At 43.8% G+C, this 19,743-nt stretch overlaps 1 protein-coding gene across 4 annotated transcripts in view; it reads right to left on the bottom strand.

The window, feature by feature from the left end:
• ZNF532 (zinc finger protein 532) overlaps window positions 1-19,743 on the bottom strand; it is a gene marked incomplete at both ends in the record, with an annotated part of 45,890 nt that overhangs the window by 15,424 nt on the left and 10,723 nt on the right. Inside the window, 4 exons of one of the 4 annotated variants that reach the window (XM_084252112.1) lie at window positions 2,392-2,676; window positions 6,535-6,697; window positions 12,327-12,503; window positions 16,515-16,696. The exons of 1 other annotated variant lie outside the window; for it this stretch is intronic. In XM_084252112.1, coding sequence (XP_084108238.1) covers window positions 2,392-2,676; window positions 6,535-6,697; window positions 12,327-12,503; window positions 16,515-16,696 — 807 coding nt within the window. The remainder of the gene's footprint in view (window positions 1-2,391; window positions 2,677-6,534; window positions 6,698-12,326; window positions 12,504-16,514; window positions 16,697-19,743) is intronic. 2 more of the 4 variants (XM_084252113.1, XM_084252114.1) reach the window with 2 other exon arrangements.

The following is a 19,743-nucleotide window of genomic DNA, read 5'->3' as shown; positions in this document are numbered from 1 at the left end:
TTCACACAGCAGATTTACCAAGCAGTGCCCTAAGGAGCACCTGGTATTTACAATGCAGACAGCACGATGCCCTGGCTGGGAGGTAGCCTTGAGTGGGTATGATTAAGTTAGCAACATGCTACTGATGCCATATAGATTCTATAAGCAGCTCATTTTTTTTTTTAATAGAGGCATGTTTTATTTATTTATTTGTTTGTTTGTTTGTTTTTGTTTATACATGCACTGGGTACAGTCAGAAGCGCGGGAGGGTGAGAGAATTCACCAGAGCCAGAGCGGGGAGCAGAGCAGGCAGAAGGATCGAAGTACACTGCTGAGGGGAGCAGCAGGCGGCAGGAGAGGTCTGCGCGCCATGTGGGACCCTCCTCTGGTGGCCGGGGAGCAGCCGGGGATCGAACCGGCACCGCAGAGACCGCGGGCAGCTTCGCAACCCAGCGCTCAACCACTGCGCCACCAGGGAGGCCCTAAGCAGCTCATTTTTTAAAAAAAAGATTTATTTATTTATGCATATAAGAGCTGGGGTACAGGCCAGAGGCGTGGGGGGTGTCTCTCACCGGAGACAGAGTGGGGAACAGACCAGGCAGATTGACCAAAGTACACTGCTGAGGGGAGCAGCAGGCAAGACAGGAGAGGTCTGCTGCGCCATGTGGGTAGCTCCCTTGGCTGGCCGGGAATCGAACTTGTGCTGCAGTGGCTGCAGATAGCTTCATAGATTGCGTCTCAACCCCATGCACCACCAGGGAGGCCCTAAGAGGCTAATTTTTTTAATGAAGAGATGCTGAATTAAGTGCAGTTAGACTAAATATAATCATACACCCTTTTGCAGTTTTTGATCACCATGAGCAATGCGCAAAGGCAAGTCCACACCATCTGGACACCAGCAGGTGAAACACGTTTGCCTCCCACAGACAAGTAAGGTTACGAATGCTGAGGTATTTAATATAACAAATTTTCTGGCATCCAGTATGTACTAATTACAAACCAATTTCAATATATTCTCTTAAACAGGGTCCCAAATGATTAACGATTTAGTTTTACTGGCTTAAGTTAAAGCAATAAGATGGTTCCCTTAAAAATAAAATGTAGGGCCTCCCTGGTGGCACAGTGGTTGAGAGCTGGGCTGCGAAGCTACCCTGCAGCCTCTGCAGCACCGGTTCGATCCCCGGCTGCCAGCAAGGGTCCCACATGGCGCACAGACCTCTCCTGCTGCGCCTGCTGCTCTCCTCAGCAGTGTACTTCGGTCTTTTGCCTGCTCTGCTCCCCGCTCTGGCTCTGGTGAATTCTCTCACCCTCCCACACTTCTGACTGTATCCAGTCATTGTATAAATAAATCAATTTAAAAAAAAAAAAATGTAGCTGAACTCACTAATTCACTAATTGAGCCCAGTGACACTAAAACTGGGACAAGCTGGCATTAAGTGCCTCAGGAAGTGAGACACAACACAGCACCTATCATGCTCTCACCTGAAAAAAAATTCAGCCTGAATTTTTTTCAAATTATGGGACATAGAAAAACTATTTTTTTAATTTTCATTTTAGTGTTGGGTCCCATTTTTCTCTTCCATACGGACACGATCCACTCACACGCCACCACACCACTCGTGCCAATACCCCTTCTGTCTCCCTCCCTCCTTGTTCCCTAACTAAATAACGTCAAGAGGAACCTAATACCCAAAGCCAGAAATGCCATCCTCAGGTCACATAACCCATTGTTCCCAAACACATTAAGAAATAAAATTAAATGGAGGGAGGATCACCACAAACGAGAGAGTTTTAAGCTGTTGGGCAGACAGCAGACGGTGGATGCAACTGCAGACTGTGGATCCCAATTGGAAAAAACTATATTAAAAGATAATTTGATTAGTGTTCGTAAATCTAACAGTGGCTATTCAGAAAAATCCTTATCAACAGAATACATGTACTTACTGTTTTAAAAAGGGAAAAATACTCATTTTGCAACTCAGGATTTTTGTGGACTTTTTAGTGACAGAGTCTCTGGACAGTCTGAAAATATGGCCCCTCTTCCCATAACCAAGCCCAGGAGAGAATATAGAAGCCATAAAGCCACAAGCAGCTTTCAAAACATCCACCTTCCCTTCTCTCCTCCCTCTCTCTCATCTGCCACTGGGCTAAGAGTAGAGTCAAAAACATTTGTAACTTTGGTTTACCATTGTTCTGCATTTCCTCGGCTCAATGTAGCTGAGGATGTAGCAGACGAGTCTGGGGCGCACACGTGAAGTAATTTATACTCGAGATCCCAGAACAAGACTGGAAGGCTTTGGAAAGGCCCACGTCATCATGACACTGAGGCTTGGAGACACTGCGTCTCCCCTCGCTGCGGTCAGAGGCTGGCAAGCACCAGGTGGGGCAGGCGCCTGCCCTGTGCACACTCACCTTCCCGTGCTCCTTCCTCACGTGAGAAATGTAAACGTCTCGTTGGGTAAACAGACGGTCACACTCCCAACACGTCCACCCAGGACTGGCCACTTTCTTGGATTCCATCGATTTTTTGACAGGAGATGGAGATTTCTTCTCCAATTTCTCTTTCCCGTTCATGGATCTGCTGTCCTCTTTGTTGTTTTGATTTGCTGAATTCTGAGTTGCAGGCTTAATGCTCAAAGGTAAGTTTATTCCCAAGTTTGGAGGGCCTTCAATACTTTTCAACGTTCCATGCATAGACTGTGTTACAAAAAGAAAAGACATGTCTGTCACATGTCTGTCACATCACTAAATGAAAGCAACTACATACGAATACATTAGCAATGTCAGAGTCAATACAATGGGAGATTCACTCAGAAGCATTTGTCAATATATCAAGAAAATCTACGCAAAATATATACTTACAAGGAAGACAGGGAGACTAACTTTTAGAGTTGCTGTGTTTCTAGTCCCAAATAATTTTTTAAAGCTTATTTGCTTGTACCATTTTATAATTCTTTGAAGACAGACTTCTGGATTGAGTCCAATTATTCCTGGCACTCTATCCTCCCCAGTTATCACAGTGTGTCCTCTCTATATCAGACCATGCTGGGGCAGAACATTTTACTTTCACATCTACCTGGAAACATTTAAATAGACAAATATACTGGCAGGTGTTCAACTTTAACGAGTACATAAGACCAATTTATTAACGGCAAGCCTTTCTACTTCCCTTTCATGCCTTTTACCTTTTCAAGCACTTGTAAGCATCTGGGTTTTGAGGGCGGGGGGTGAGTTTAATCTCCTTACACTCTACCCCAAATCACCGGACTCATGAACTAGATAGTACTCAAAAAGCCTTTTTAAATTGCCTAGCTATTCATTTACTGTTACTACGTAACAGCCACAACAGGAATCTTCAACTCAAATTTACAGGTACTTGTGGTGGCATTGGTACAATTTGATACTAAAGACCAGCTACTTTGGTGCTCTACAAGCATGCACACTGAAAAAAAAAGGCAAATAAGCCTATGCCTATTGCCTCAACGCACAATATATAGATATCTGAACAGCGCCCCTCTTCTTATTGGTGCTCAGTTTGGGGCCTGGCTGTAAGTTCCTGAGCCTAGGGAAACTTTCATGTACCGTCAGGTGTCCTAGACCACGGAGACCTCGCTGTGTAGACCTCAGTCCCACAGTGCTTCCTGTGTATTCAAGTAAGAAGCTATTCCTGGGCCTCCCCGGTGGCGCAGTGGTTGAGCGCTAGGTTGCGAAGCTGCCCGCAGCCTCTGCGGCGCTGGTTCGATCCCCGGCTGCTCCCCGGCCACCAGAGGAGGGTCCCACATGGCGCGCAGACCTCTCCTGCCGCCCGCTGCTCCCCTCAGCAATGTACTTCGGTCCTTCTGCCTGCTCTGCTCCCCGCTCTGGCTCTGGTGAATTCTCTCGCCCTCCCGCGCTTCTGACTGTACCCAGTGCATGTATAAACAAAACAAACAAACAAACAAATAAAAAAAAAACAAAAAAACATGCCTCTAATAAAAAAAAAAAAAAAAGAAGCAGCAGCAGCTATTCCTTCTGCATCCTAGCCATCAACCCTTCTCAAGTAAGGTCTTCTCTCAACAGCTTCGAGAATCAGCCAACCTTCTCCAAAATGGCCTTAACCCACAAGGACAATAAAGGGTTCTATAATTTTCTCATGAGCAGAGGCTGCTACACCAGTCTATTGAAAAAGCGCCTGAGCTAAGTGGCAATGTTCCTTTGCAAAGAGAAAATCCTTTGCCAAGATAGGACCTCCTGACTGCCAGAACCTGTGCATTTGCTGCTTCTCCACCACGCAGAGCAGAGGCTTTGTGTTTCAGTGGTCTTTCTCAAAAAAGAATTCAAGTTTTTAGGTTTTCACGTTTAAACCCAAAGGAAAGAAACCACAAATCTTCTAATAAGCTGTTCATGTTTCTAAGCAAGTACATTTTCACTAACTAAAGAGATGAAGAGAGGGTAAAGTATTAAAGTATCCTTTCAAAAGATAACCTTGGAGTGTTACAGAAATTACAGAAGCCACCAAAAAAAGTCTGATGTGGCAAGAGGGAGTGATGGAATGTGTTAAGATGAGAATCTTTAATTTAAGTCGTTCAGTTCATATTGTTAAATAAAAATAGGATTTCTTAAACACTAATGTCTCTTTTAAAATAAAGGAAATACAGCTAATCCTTTTAGAGTTGATTTTTTTACTTGGATCCTGTAACTCTAAGTAACTTGAATGACTATAAAGTAAATTGAAAATTACTTTAAATGTAAATACCTACATGTAGTGTAGAGGTCCTCACCAGTGCGTAGATCTTTATTTTGGCAGAACAAAGAAACTATGAATTGAATTCAATGGGGCAAATAAAGTTCTGCCTTGAAGTGGGTGCATACGTGGACAGCCACTATCCCTATTTATCTCTTAGGTCCCGCCATACCAACAGCTGTGTAGGCACTAGGCCATGTCAACACATTTCACAAGAGCTGGAAACATATTAAAAAATAAAAACAAAAACAGGTTGCCCCTGAAACCTTATCTTCTTATTTCCCAGCACATAAAGGCAGGGTCATACTCCAAAACGTATAGAACACACTTGAAATGAGAACATTAGTGAGTATTCCTACTACTTTCGTTATCACGTAGTCTTGTAAAGGCTGGATGAATAAAAACAATCCTTTCCTCCCCGTGGCCACAATGTATTAATTATGCCCCTCCAGCCCCCGACTCCCAGAACACTGTAGCCCTCCAGTCACTACCCACACACAGAAGACTCGACTGGAGCTGATGATCCCACTAACAGATGTAAAGATGAGTTCCGGAAAGCAAATACCTTAAAACCTTCTAAAGCAGTTTTTCTTGTTTCCCGGCCTCCAAAATATGTTAAAACAACATCCCTACGTTCTGATTGTTCATTAAATATTTAATGTCAAGATCACTTTGCAACTTTAGCAAAAAAATCTTTAAAATATCTTAACGGATTTTAGTGCACTTCCAGTGAGAGTGAGGACATGTCTCCCATGCACTTTATGCCTCTGGTCAGGCCCACCGCCACCACCTTCACCCAGGCGAAGACTCCCCGAGGCGTGAAGTGGACGGTCACTCTCTGGAGTGGGCGGTCATTCTCTCTGAACTCGGATACATTTAATACAGGAAATTTCAAGGATGGATAGTCCACTCATTTAACTGACATGAGACTAGACTTGATTTGTTCCTAAAATGACCTTTCCTGTGCTGTATGTTAAAAAAATGAAAAGCTCAGAGAGAGAGAGACTGAGTTCATGATAACATTGGACCTGTTATTTCTCTTTTTAAAAAGTCAAGTCACTTTAATCTCTAAGAGCTGATGGATATTATCTCCTAATGGCACAAGGGGAAAATGCTTAACCCATCGCAGTGGACAGTTAAGAGGCTAGGACTATGCTCTGTCCCTAGGGAGCTTAAAAGGCTGTAGAGATTTAGGTGTTCCTTTGGGGGTTAAAGTGGGTCATCCAAATCGGACACTTTATCCATTTCATTACTTGAACCCCCACCAAGTGCCAAACAGTGCGCAGTGTCCTGGATATTTCATGGCTAATTTATAGGCAACCTGACTGAAGGGAGAAAAAAAATAAAAGATCTAGGGGCATAAATTACAATGCAAATTTCACTACTTAAATAATCTCATGTGCAAAAAACCTTCCTTGTTCTAGCCATACCCATATTTATACAAAGCTCAGCAGAGTCTTTATCTATATTTGTATCTCACACAGTATCAAGTTCTCAAAAAAAAAAAAAAACCCAAACCAAGCTTCACAGTCGTCACTTTCACTTGCAGAAAGACAAGAGCTCTATCACTTTATTATCCTTTTAAAATCGGGGCATGCATTTGTTACTTTGCATTGGTCTTTTATGGTTATGTCAAACAGGGTCAGGAATAAAAAGCATCCCTCTGTCAGGTGAACGTACAAGGTAAGCATGTCGTAAACTGCAGGCTACCAACAACCAGCCAACATCTTGTGCCCCAACAGCAGCGGCTCTATGGTATCTGCAGCTCAGCCTTGATTCAGGACAATGAACAAATCTGCAGTTCACTTAAAGGACGCGAGATGCACACACACCTTGATATGGTCCATCATGAGTTGCTTCTGTGCATATAAAAGAGAACAGTCTGGACACTTGAAAACGGACACCTTCTGGTTTTCGATGTGTTGGTCAAAGTGGCGATACAGCAGAGTTTGCAGGGTAAATACCGTGTCGCACATGGAACACTTATATATTATTCTAAAACACAAGAAGTGCATGAAAACGTCAGTCAACCCTCGTCTCCACGGCAATGCAACTGCTACTTCACATCTCAAGAAATCAGGAGGCAAAAAGTAGTGAGAATATGCAAACACGATAAAAAGTACAGAACAGTTTAGCTTTGAAATAAATGTTTGAAAGCAACAGGCATCAGTCGAGTGTAGGTCAGTCTTAACATTTTGGGTAAAGATATATTAACTGCATCTGCTTAGAAGTCCAAATTAATACCATTTTACTACTCACAGCTCTACCTCTGATACATTTTTATAAGGTCTTCACTCATTAGTCGCTTGAACACAGAGAAAAAGCACCCAGGTTTTTGGGGGGGACTTTTATAGGTCACACATAGCTTGATGGTGGTACCCTCATTTGAAGAACTTGATGAATGACCTAAGTAGGCTCACTCAACTCCAATGCCAGAACAAAGCTGTTACTTGTCCCAAGTTTTCTTCTAGATTTAGGAGCAATTTTATGCTTGAACATCAACATTTCTTTTAACCATTCTTAACACAGAAAGCCCTATGACAGAAAACCACTAAAAACAGAAAAGTCCACCTTACAGCAGCTTCAAACTCAAATATCCACTGTGCTTTAGATGGTCTGACCTGCTAACTGTCCACTATACACCAGTCCCGCATCTAGTACGCTACTCTCAAGCAGCCTCCTACACTGACCCAGCAGGTCCGAAGCTGCTGAACAGACCCTCCTGTCCATCAACACCAGACTCTGAAGCTAGGAAGAGCAGTCAGGATGAGGCGAACCACAGCCCCCTGGAACCAACCCAGGCCTCCAGTGGACTGGCCAGTCACTTGCAGACACACCGGCCACAGGTCACCTTCAGCAACTGTTCCTAGTTATCCTGGTTCTGCGGCGGGGCCTAGGGCTCCCATGCCTCCTCTGAAGCACTGTGGACAAAGGTGCACAGAATGCTGGCGGGCAGCTTGAGAAAGGGGCAGAGAGAAACTGACTGAAAGGCAGGAAAAAGCCCCAGTGCTATTTCTATAGCAACACAGGAGAGGAAGACCTCGTGCAGGCCTGTCCCTCAGGGCCTTACAGGAGCACGTCTCATGTAACCTTCACACTTCAGGTTGTGTTTTCGTCAAAAAACGTAGAGGTGACCTTTTTGTTCTTTTTCCACAGAAGATGTGTACATTTAATGGCCTGAGTGACACATGTGTCTACAATGTCTTGACATGTTAGTTACTTGAGCACAGAGCACACTTTTGTGTGTGTATGTATAGATCAGACAGGGTTTTATGGGACTTAATATCTCAAAGGTGACACACCATGATGTGTCATCAACAATTTCACCAAGTGTGACCAAAGGTTTTTTCAATTATGATGCAGCAAAGACGTGGGAAGATTTTCATGAAAACTAACAGGTAACAAAAAAAAAGTGATCACATTTTCTAAGGGGTGTTAAAAATAGAGGTGCATGTAGCCATTATCATCCCTGCTGGATGGTAACACCTGGATTCTTTCTATTGCTTTGCTTGTCAATACATTTCCTGATTTTTCTGTAACGAGCATATAACAGTAAGAAAAAAAGAACAAAGATTTTCTAGTGGCGCTAAGAATTTTCTTAGAACTCTAGCCTTGCATTTTCAACAAGCAGTTCATGAAAGATGGCAGCACACATTTTGTACCTGCCACATTCCTTTGGGGGAGAGGTTCTGGTTGTTTTGTCATGTTGCTTCTACTCAATAGCCAAGAAGTACAAACAGGTTATAATGTATTTACTGGGGAACGGCTGTTGGTATAGTAATAGAATGCCAACCACAAAATGCTAACAGATATGAAGGGGTAAATGGTGGTTTCAGGTGGAGAAATCTGCCACCAGCTGGACTAGGTAGAGGTCAGCAAGAGCACCAGAAAGACGGGAGGCATTGCCTGCCGCTGCATCACTTGATGAGAAGACAAGAAAGCAGTGACGCACTGGGGTGGGGGTCATTCCCAGCACGAAAGTCGTGAGTGGGGAAAGACGAAGCAACCAATTGCAGGCAGAAGAACACTGATGAGGCATAACAACTAAATGTAAAACTTGCTCCTGGGTAGGATTCTAGAGCAGAGAGGAGGTAAGATTAAAACAAAACAAAAAAAAAGCTCTGTCTCAACCACTGGTGAAATTTTCATGGGATCTATGAATTGGACGCTAACACAATGGACGCTGACTCCCGGGTGGGCAGGGCTCCTTGGTGGTGATGTATATGAGGCTGATTTCAGAAGGAGAGGCAGGACATACATGGATGCTTATGTCATGATGCCCCATCATTCCAAAATATCTCTAGTATAGAAAAGGAGATATTAAAAAATGTAATTGGTGCAAATATTTAAAAAGAGCCAAAATAAAGGCACCGTGCTCTGTGAGGACACCCCCAGAGGGCCAGAACATGGAGTTGGAGCCAACTCTACAACTACAATGGAAAAAACCCAGGGAGACTGGCTGGCAGAGGGGAGGGAAGGCCCCAAGACTCTGAACACCAAGCCTAAAAGTATGCCTTAATTCTATATGTAAGACTGAAAGGAGAGTAGGGCAATCACACAAGTGGGGGAGCAGAGAAAAGGAAGTGGGTGAGGAAGAGGAGGGAAGAAGGAACAGAAAGCTAAAATGCCCACATTCCATTCAGGTCCAGCTTATAGCAACCACATTGCCCAGAACAGAGGGCAACACTTGGAACAAAATGTAAAAACAAACAAAGGATTCTAAGCTCTGAAAATGCAGCCAAGAATCGCCTATATGACCAACAAATGGACCCAAGGAGGCGCAAAGCACTCTCCTGGGCATCCTCCGATCCTCACAATCCTCATGGCTTCATTAGGTGAAATTGCAGGTGGGAGATTAGATTCCAGAGATTAGAGAATTCACTTGATGTCATGTAAATTCCTGGGCCATGGTTCAAACTCAGCTTCTCCCAACTCCACAGTCCTCTACTGTGTTGCTATTATTATTTTGTATCTGTTTTATTTCTTAGAACTTGTTCATAAACTCTTTCTCCTACAATTCTTCATGTGGACGCTCTCGTTTCTTTAAATACATTGAGAAGTGGCAAATAAAGGCGGGCACAAAGGGTAAAAGACACTACTCAGATGTCAAGGAAACGAGAGAAACAGGCCCAAAACTGTAGCACCATCAAATCCAATAATGGAAATTCAACATGATCTTGAATTACCCAGAAAAGATGAAAGGGTGTGTGAAGTTCCCCTTCAGACAGCAGGGAAACGTGCCGGAGCACACACTGGGAAACCAGAAACAAAGTGCTGGAGCAGTACCTGGCACACAATGAACATTATAAACGTTTGTTAATAAAAATCTAGGGTCATGCTTCTCAAATTGAGGAGCTGGGACTACTAGACTATGGGTACAATTTCAGACTTCCCTATACTCTCTAGAGAAATGGGGGGAGGAGGGATTTTTATATTGATCTTTAAAAATTAAAGTCAGGGCGCCTCCCCGGTGGCGCAGCGGTTGAGCGCTGGATTGCAAAGCTGCCCGCAGCCTCTGCAGCGCCGGTTCGATCCCCGGCTGCTCCCCGGCCACCAGAGGAGGGTCCCACAGGGCGCGCAGACCTCTCCTGCCGCCCGCTGCTCCCCTCAGCAGTGTACTTCGGTCCTTCTGCCTGCTCTGCTCCCCGCTCTGGCTCTGGTGAATTCTCTCACCCTCCCGCGCTTCTGACTGTACCCAGTGCTTGTATGTATGTATGTATGTATGTATGTATAAATAATCTTTTTAAAAACATTAAAGTCAATCACTGCATCTCTTGAGTCATATGCATAACTACCTGTTAAGAAAATACTCAGAAGAGATTTCAGTGCCTAAGTTTCCACTGCTGAGGGGGCTCCCGAATTATTCTGGGGTGATTTATATAGAACAGAGAGAGATTTAAAGTAAAAAACAAGGTATAGGGTTGGAATCCAGACCACATAGCCTTCTAGGCTCAAAAAGGGAGGTTTCCCGGTAGCCTGAACAGACACAGGCGGGAGGGAGAAGGCCCCAGGCCAGCCCAGGAGCAGCCCCTGTGGCCACAGTTGCGGGGAGACAGGGCCTCATCCCGCCGAGCACGTCACCCTGAATGAAGCTGTCAACTTAAACTTGATGGTTTTGGTGTTTCATTGCAGTTCATTTGTAAATTTTTTTTTAGTTTTATAGTTTAAAACATAGTAGCTAATACCCAACTTTACATTTGGTCCTTGTTAAAGAACCATGTAGTTTAAAAAAAAAAACAAGTAACAACAACAACAAAACACATACACAAAATAAGACACTTTGGAGTATTTTTTCCCTAGACATTGCTCACATTCGAGGAATACTGTTTTAGCTTATTTTCATCGTTTACTGTCCTGTATTCCCAGGTAACAACTACTGTTCCATATTTTGTGCATATTTCAGTGAATACAGTATCATCTATTTACAAAAGAACCAATTCATAAACTACTGACTGGGGAGAAGGAGACCATGGCAGTGCCCAGAAAGGTGCCTAACTGCCATGAACACTGAGGATGCTCACCAAAATTTATTAATGTCCGTCCTTGGAGTTAAGACACCAAGTTGTACAGGGATCCCCCAATTTGTGATTTGTTTCATTTTGAGGATCTACGAAGATCAGAATGAAGGTTCTATTAGACTAAAATCCCATTTTATCATAGATTTGTAGTAAACAGAGCCACCATTGACAATGCTTTGTCAAAATCATCCCCCCGACATACAGAATGTATGTGTCTGCACACCTCCTCCCTGATACTTCTTGATTGCGGCATTAAGGGCAAAACCACTGCTAGTTTTGGACAGCAAATCTAGCTACCAGGATGACCCAACGTCACCCCGCCATCAATAAAACAGTAATAAAGCAAACCTAGCCAGGAGCGCCGTGTGCAGCGCTGGGTGTGCCAGGAGGGGGAAGCCAGGAAGGGACAGATGCAAAGTCCTCCCCACACAGAGGCAGGGGCGCTGTGCTGCCCATTCGAGCCCGTCCCATCTCGTCCTCACTTTAGAGGGGAGAGCGCAGAGGTTGGACAAGCTGAGTGCTGGCCCCAGTCCTCATGGGGTGTGGGGACCAGCACTCTGGCTCTGCCCTTCCCTCCATTTTGTGCAGTCACCCCCTGCTGGCAGGCGACTCCAACAACAGTTGACCAAAGAGCCGCTTCATTGCTAAAGACCCCACAGAGAAAAGACTGACAAATGTAAGAGCAAGATTAAGGCAAAAGTGAAAATTTTCTTTAATGATCAAGGACTTGTATTGGCTAGGAAGTTATAGTCAGTGACCATATCTTCAGTGGACTTCTCACAAATGCTACTGTGAAAAGTGTATCCTGGAGGAGAGAAACTCTGATGAAAGTTTAAAGATAAGTGTGTAATTGTCCTATGACTTACTTTTCCTAAAGAATAAAACTGGCAAATGTTCACTTGTTTGGCAAAAGTTGATGACAAGAGCATAAACAGCAAGTGACACTTCTGGACAAAGACGTCACCTGGGTGGGACCGACAGTTTCGGCAGCTAGGGGTGGCACTTCGCAGAGGGCAACATCTGCACGGCGACAAAGTGTTGTCCACGGCACCGCCACCGCCTCGGAATCACTAATGGAGCGTGCGTCAAAAGGCAGGGTGACTTACTTTGGCTCTCCTATCTTGATGCCCGGATGCTGGGTGTAGGCATGAGAATGTGTGCTGGGGGCCGACTTAAATGCCATTGGACAAATAGGACACTTGTAGAAGACTTCACAGTGGGAACCCTGGATGTGCGACTTCAGAGCAGCCACATCAGAGTACACGACGTTGCAGTGGACGCACCTGTTAGGAAACAAACGCAGGTTGTCAGCTTGAGACCACCGGGCAGTGGGACCTACCTGTGTCGAAAGTGGGTAAAAAGAACATGTTCTAATAGCCCTTTTAAGTTTCAAATGGTTTTTTTGAACATGTGTCTTGCCTTTCCCTACTTATAACAGATCAAATTACTTCCAGGAAGATCACAAGGAATATAAAACTCAAACAGTCTGGTTTCCAAGCATCTTGATAAAGTTTCCAGGAATGAAGGTGCAGACTCAAAAAGGTGGTGAGGCCAAGGCATGGTGGGCGCCCTAGCACAGCCCAGGACACAGTTGGCCCTGCGGCCCCAGGCTTTGGAGAAGACTCCACAGGCTGCATCTGAGGTCCCTACCAATCCCTGATACCCAAGTGGTAATTCCTGATAAAAGGGATCAACAGAGGACAGAGAGGAACCAACTAGCAGCAGTTCCCAGCCGCAGCCACCGTGTCCTGAGACACTAACATGGTGGAGGTTACAGGGGACTATCAGGTAGAGGTCAGCCACCTGGACTTTCTCCTGGAAAAGAAATTTTACTGCATTTGTATTTGTTTAAGAACTGACATGAGCTGCAAACATTTGAAACACCTATCAATAAACTGCCTCTCTAGCTAACCTCTTCTCAGATTTCTAATAATTTGCTTGGCCCATTTCGCATCCAAATCTAGTCTGACAGAAAGAGACTTTAAAACAAAGCTACATTTCTCCCCAGCCTCATCTCTCTCAAGCAAGCTCAGCAACATTTAAAACACATCCACCTGGGAACCTCACCATTCTCCGTTGTGCTCATCTGAGAACTATGAGGGGGTCTCTGCAGACTCTCAGGCACTGACAGAGATGCACCCTGAGTACACCTGACAGGTGTGTTCCTGATGTGACGGTGAGAGCTGACCTGGGAAGCAGGTCTGCAGCCCGGGCCTGCCTTCCTGGAGACCGTGCTCAATGCCTTCTACATGAACTGAAGATACTTCTTAAAGCCTCCCTTCCAAACTCATGGACGTGCTTCCAAGTCACACACAGGAGAGGCACGCTCTGAATGGCATATAAATGGCATATAAAGCATGCCATGTTAAGCTTGGCAAGCAGTTTATTAAAATCATAATTAATGCACTCACATTAATATACAGACATGTAGATAAATTTCAATTGACTTAAGACTCAATGCCCAGCAGCACAGGCATTAAAAGTACCAAGTACTACAGGAGGCTAATGAAGGACAGCGCCTCCATCCTTTCTACTTGAGTCATTATTTTAGGCACAAAGCTACCCAAGCATGAAAAGTTATTTTGGGTTAACTTGAACTTGGGTTGTCTTGGAGACATTTGTGATCCTTTTTCTGGGCTGGTTTTTTATTTATAAAATGAGAATAGTTAGACTAGGTCATTTTTTTAGTCCTTCCGACCCCAGCAGTCCATGAGTCCTACTACAAAAATTAAAAAAAAGGGGGGGGGGGGTTCGCAAGAATCCTCTTATACCATGAATCATAAACAAAAGATTTTTCCCATCAATGGTGTGTTTAAAAGGCAAAAGACCACAGAGGGATGAAGGGCTGTTCTCTGAAGCCTCCTGGAACCAGGGGAAGACTTCATCCTAAAGCCATAAGCAGGAAGGGAAGTGATTAGGACTAAAGCTGATGCTAGAGGTTGCAGGGCTTGGTCCAAACAGCACCCTGGAGGCCAGGGAAACCCTCCTTAACTGAGAAAACAGAGAATTTCAGAAGAACTGAAGAAAGAAAAATACAAACTATCTGCCTATAGGTGGAGGAAAGGGTTCAAGATCAACAGAGGCCAATAAGGAATACAGAGACCAACAGTAGAAGGCAGCATTTGAATACTTCCTATGGCATCCTAACGCTTCCAAAACTGCAATCTAATAATAAATATTTAATATACCTGAAGCCCTCAGCATTGTCGGCATCAATCAAGTTTTTTTTTTTAACTGAAAAAAATGCTTACAGTATACAATGCTATAATTCCCCTTTCAAGATGCAGCTAGAAATATTAAAAGCAGGGAATATCTGAGGAATATCTGACTTTGCCAAATCAAGCCAAAGCTAGAAGTGACCCCTCTTAGTATCTGGGAAATGCAGCAGATACAGGACCAGGCAGAGACAGGAGAAGCCAGTGACTCAAGACGAGACAAAGGCAGGCGTGCAGCCTTGGACAGACTCCTCTGGCTAAAGAATAAATTAAAAATGATTAAGCACAGGGCCAAAAAGGAGGGGAACACAGCAAGACCGTGGGCTGCCGAGTCCCAGTCAAATATTAGACTGAAACATGATTTGAAACAGCAGGGGGAAAATTTTTTTCATCTATAGCAGTAAACATGAACTGAGCTTCAGAATACACAGTATTTTTACAGCTCTTGTAAGTCTCAAGTCTAGGGAAAAAATCGACACGAAACACAAAAATTTAAATAAAATCAAAGAGTCAAATTTAAGCAATTCTGTTAAAGTGGAGAGAAAAGAAGGGAGGGGGAGGGGGATGGTGGGCTTTTCAAGTGAGTTGATCGCTTCAGCCTATCTGCAGGGCTTCTGGCCTAATTCAGAAAGACCAGCAACAGCTAGAACTGAAGTCGTGCTTCTTTCACATACTCAGGCTAAGTTTACTTTCATTTTATTAGAAAAATAAACTAAATATTTGAGGAAAACTTGGCTTCACATAAAAGACTAGCACAGGAAAAAATGGTATAGAACTGCTTTCTATTATTAAACAAAGAATATAGTAGCAATAGTTTCAAAACATGGAATAAGATCCAAAGATGGTCGTGCCTGGATTTCAGAATCGAGGGCACCCATGTCGTGCGGCTCTCCCGCTGAGCACTCGGGGTGCGCCAACCATCCCATCTTTCCTGGCTTCCCAGGCAGGGGAATCAGGCATCACACCGGCCTCACAACACACATGGTGGCGGCACAGAGAAGATGCTCAAGGCACCACCTGACCAGGGGCAGAACTGGCCCCAAACCTCTGGTTTCTAAATTTCCAAACCAAAGGTCTTCTACTGGGGTGCACCCCAACCCAGTAAGCGCTGGCACATCACAAGACGGGGGCATGTGAGAGAAAGTGAAACAAGCTCTTTCGGTGTCAGAAAAATGGACAGAGCCACCCGGAATCAGTGACATGGTGCCAAAACCTAAATTTAGCTGAAATAAAACTATCAAATTATACCATGCAGGACTTTTTTATAAAACATTGTGTGACATAAAAAAAATCACTATTAATAGTCTAAATTTAAAGTTACCAGGCAACCAAACACAATTAAGTTTAAGAGAACCACACAATACAGTAATACCTCAATTAACAAAGACACTGTGTATCAATGACATGTTTTCTTGGTGGCCCTTCACAGGGTCAAAAGAGGAAAAAAAGCACAGAATGCATCTGGGAAGGTCCCAAAGTTATCAATACTAGCTGAACTAACATTAGATCTGCCCGATGATGTAAAGACACACCCGGGAATCCCAGCGGGCAGTGAGAGGGAGCCTCCTTAAAGAGCTGTGCTGAGAGGAGTGCGGCCTGGGCTCAGGTGGTGGAGGAGGAAGGGCCAATAAACAGCTACTTGGAGGGGGAGGCTCCTGCTGGTAGAAAAGGACACAGACCTGATCCTTCAACAGCACAAAAGACATGTAACAGGCCCTCACACCCTTTGTTTTGATTAGAGCCTTAATTTAGAGGCCCAGGGATGCTTGGGATTCCTGTAGGGCGAAACTGCAGAGAGCATGGCAACCAATGATGTCGGAAAGGCCGCAGGATGGATCAGCCCTCAGGGTCAGTCCACGCCACAGCCGCTGCGTGCACCAGCGACCGGAGGACGGGCACCACTCACTCTGGTGGGGATTCCAACGATCAACTCGACCACCACGGGGGAAGGGTCCCAGAGGCTTTGTTAATGGAGGTATCACTGCATGACCCAGGAAACCACGAGCACAGACCACCCAAGCGCTGTGCAGTTGGCAGTGAACAAGCTTTACTCGGGGGGTAAGTGAACAATATACTGACCGAAAACCAACTCTCCGCGTGTAGTGCAGACAGTTCTTGGTGACGTGGGTCTGGAAGTGCACCGACCTGCAGATGGCCCCGCACTCAGGGCAGGTGTAGGGAGATTTGTGCTGATGGATTCTCTGGTGGGATGCATAACTGCACTGGTTAGGAAGCAGCATCTGGCAGATAGTGCAAGTCTTCTAAATAAACCAAAGGGGGAAACAGGTTGGTCCTAACAGTATTTTCCAATATGCAAAGACGCTTGGTTCAGGTCAGAATAATCATACATCGCCCATTTCAAACACTCCTGTCAGTGCCGCAAAACCCAAGAATAAAGCAAACTTGACAGTTACAGGTTCAAGGTAACATTCCTAATCCTGCAAAATAAAAATTATATGTACTCGGTAGTCAGATTCATCCCAAAGTTTGAGGTAAAAGGAATGTCAGCTTTAGGCAACGTTCTAGCTTTGTTACTTGTGCTTTTTGTTTAGTGCGAACAGGTGGTGCCGGGAGAGGGATTCCTGCCAGTGACATCAGCACATCCACTTTAACGTGGGACGTTTATGGGCGTCTATCCTGACAGTGGTCACAGCTCCCACAACTCATTCAAGTACTTTCAAACTAATAAAATTCAATTAGGGACTAATCCACTTTTCTTTTTCTTTAGTCATTTCAGTTATTTTAAATATGAAATACAGGAATGCAAAAGAATGGCAACAGCAATTAGTTGGGGTCTTTTTTGCACTTAGCCTTTAAATGGATGAACTGTTCATTTTACAGTTAAAACCAATGAGCTCAAGTTCAGATACACAAATTTAGAATTAAAATGAAATCTGGTAAGAGTTTTTAAAAATCTGATCACATATATAATAAAGACTGAAATCCTCTTTTGAAAAGGCCTACATAATTAACTACCCAGGAAATAAGCATACTATTATTTCTCATGCCCATGGATGAAAGCACTAAACAAGGCATATTTTTAAAACAACAAAAAAAAGTAAGAAGAAATATAAACTGAGGACTTACTACTTTCACCCTGAAAATAAACCTAATAGCATGATAAAAATGTCTTTGACACTATTTAGATATTCATGCAGCAAGTTATCTGCTACACAATTTATATTCAAGTCAGTTATAGAAGGCCGCAAAATATAAATTCTAACAGATGTAAAATAATCATATTGATAACAGTTATAAAATTTTAAACAAACGTTTAAAAATTCTTTTAGCACTTAAATCAAGCTCCAAAAGTATGGTTTAAACTTTAGACCATGAAAAGTAGGAAACTCACTTGAAAATTTTTTCTTGGTTTTCTCCTGAAAGGTCTTAAATACAAATTTTATCCCATAAAATGTTTATTGTAATTACAAAATAAGAACATTACAGGCAGCTTTGATGAGGTTAGCATCATTAAAAAACAGCATTCCTTTTCTAATAACATATATTCCAAAGGTTAAAACAAGCCAGAACAAGGAAACCAGGCAGTGTAGTCCTTAATTATAAGACCCTGCTAGCATCTGCGTACCACAGGTGATAATCATCTGTTGCTGTGAACTGGCCTCCTATCCACATTCGCCAGTCACATAACCCGGGCAGCGAGTAATGATGTCTGAATTTCCACAGGCATCTTAAGAGTATCTTGCACTCACTTGGTGAATGAAACCAGTATTTTTTATACTAAAGTCAAAACCATTTTATATACATGTATCAACCCCAATTCACCGAGAGCCAGGAGGTGAGCCAAGTGAACAAGTAAACCTAAACTTTTGTCATTTGATTCTCGTAATAATCTAATGGGTAGATATTGTTTCCACTTTTCAGAAGAGGAAATGAGGCATAGAGAAATCAGACTGGTCAAGGCTCCACAGCTATGAAGGGTAAGAACAAGACTGGAACTGGGCCCTGAGCAATTCCAGGTCTGAGATGGAGGGTTACGAGGGGGTGGAGCTAAAAGGAACCAACAAAAGCTCACCGGGGAAAACTTATAGCAAACACACCTGGGAGCCAGCGAGAATCATGCCCTGTTAGGATTGTAGGTGGGGCCCACCTCCCTCCGCAGCCTCTCTTTCATCTAATGTGGTTACACTCCTTTTATAACAGGAAAAACCGCAACAAGAAAATCTAACAGGCAACAAAGCAAAAGCATTCCCCTAAAAGCCGGGAAAAAATTTTGTATTAGTTTTCATCAAGGTATGTCAGCAAATACCTTCACAATACATATAAAATTCACAATGAGTTATTGAAATAGTAATTCTCTTTGGATGCCTGCAATACATCTGTAACTATATAAGCAGTTATGGGATATGCTGGTGGGTGAAAGGATTTTGCTACTCTCAGGTTGACTAAAATAAGCAATGAGATTATTCAAGGGGAGCTTTTATGAATCGTTACAAATGTTCTTTACAACAGCAATCTCTGACTTGTGCAAAGAATATCCCGGTCAGGGCCTCCCCTGGTGGCGCAGTGGTTGAGCGCTGGGCTGCCAAGCTGCCTGCAGCCTCTGCAGCACCGGTTCGATCCCCGGCCACCGGCGAGGGTCCCACATGGCACGCAGACCTCTCTGCTCCTATAGTACCCACAACCTGTTCCCCTTTTGTTAATATAAAATCCAGTTCTGAAATTTTAAAAAAATCATTAGTGTGAAAGGAAAATAAGTTATATATAATTAGTTAAATGTTTATTTCTCAGTTTTAAACAAAGCACCACTGGAAAACTTAGGTAGCAAGAATAGCATTCCATACCAATTCATCAGAACCGGCGAGGGTCCCACATGGCACGCAGACCTCTCCTGCCACCCGCTGCTCCCCTCAGCAGTGTATTTCGTCAGTCTGCCTGTTCTGTTCCCCACTCTGACTCTGGTGAAGCCTCTGACCCTCCCGCGCTTCTGACTGTACCCAGTGCTTGTATAAATAAATAAATAAATCTTAAAAAAAAAAAAAAAAAAAAAAGAGTATCCCGGTCACCTGAACACCAACATCTCAATACCAACCTCTCCCCCACCAGGTCCTGGCAAGGAACAGCCTGGTGATCTTCAAAGGCCACACAGAACTCCTTGTGGACTAGAGGGATCCCCACCCCGACCCCCACTGACGACAGGAATTTGTACTCACCCTCGTTAGATACGAAAGTACAAGGAAAAAGTGGGACCCAGTCTGACCTACAGCCCCTAATCAAAATGCTTTCATTTTTGCGATTACTAAAATAAGAAAATTCAGCCACAGGGTAATCAGGTTGGATAAAGACTTTA

The sequence above is a fragment of the Talpa europaea genome, assembly GCF_964194135.1.
Source record: "Talpa europaea genome assembly, chromosome: 13".
NCBI lineage: Eukaryota > Metazoa > Chordata > Mammalia > Eulipotyphla > Talpidae > Talpa > Talpa europaea.
The sequence above is the reverse complement of the archived record's forward strand: the minus strand, read 5'-3'. Positions and strand labels throughout refer to the sequence as shown.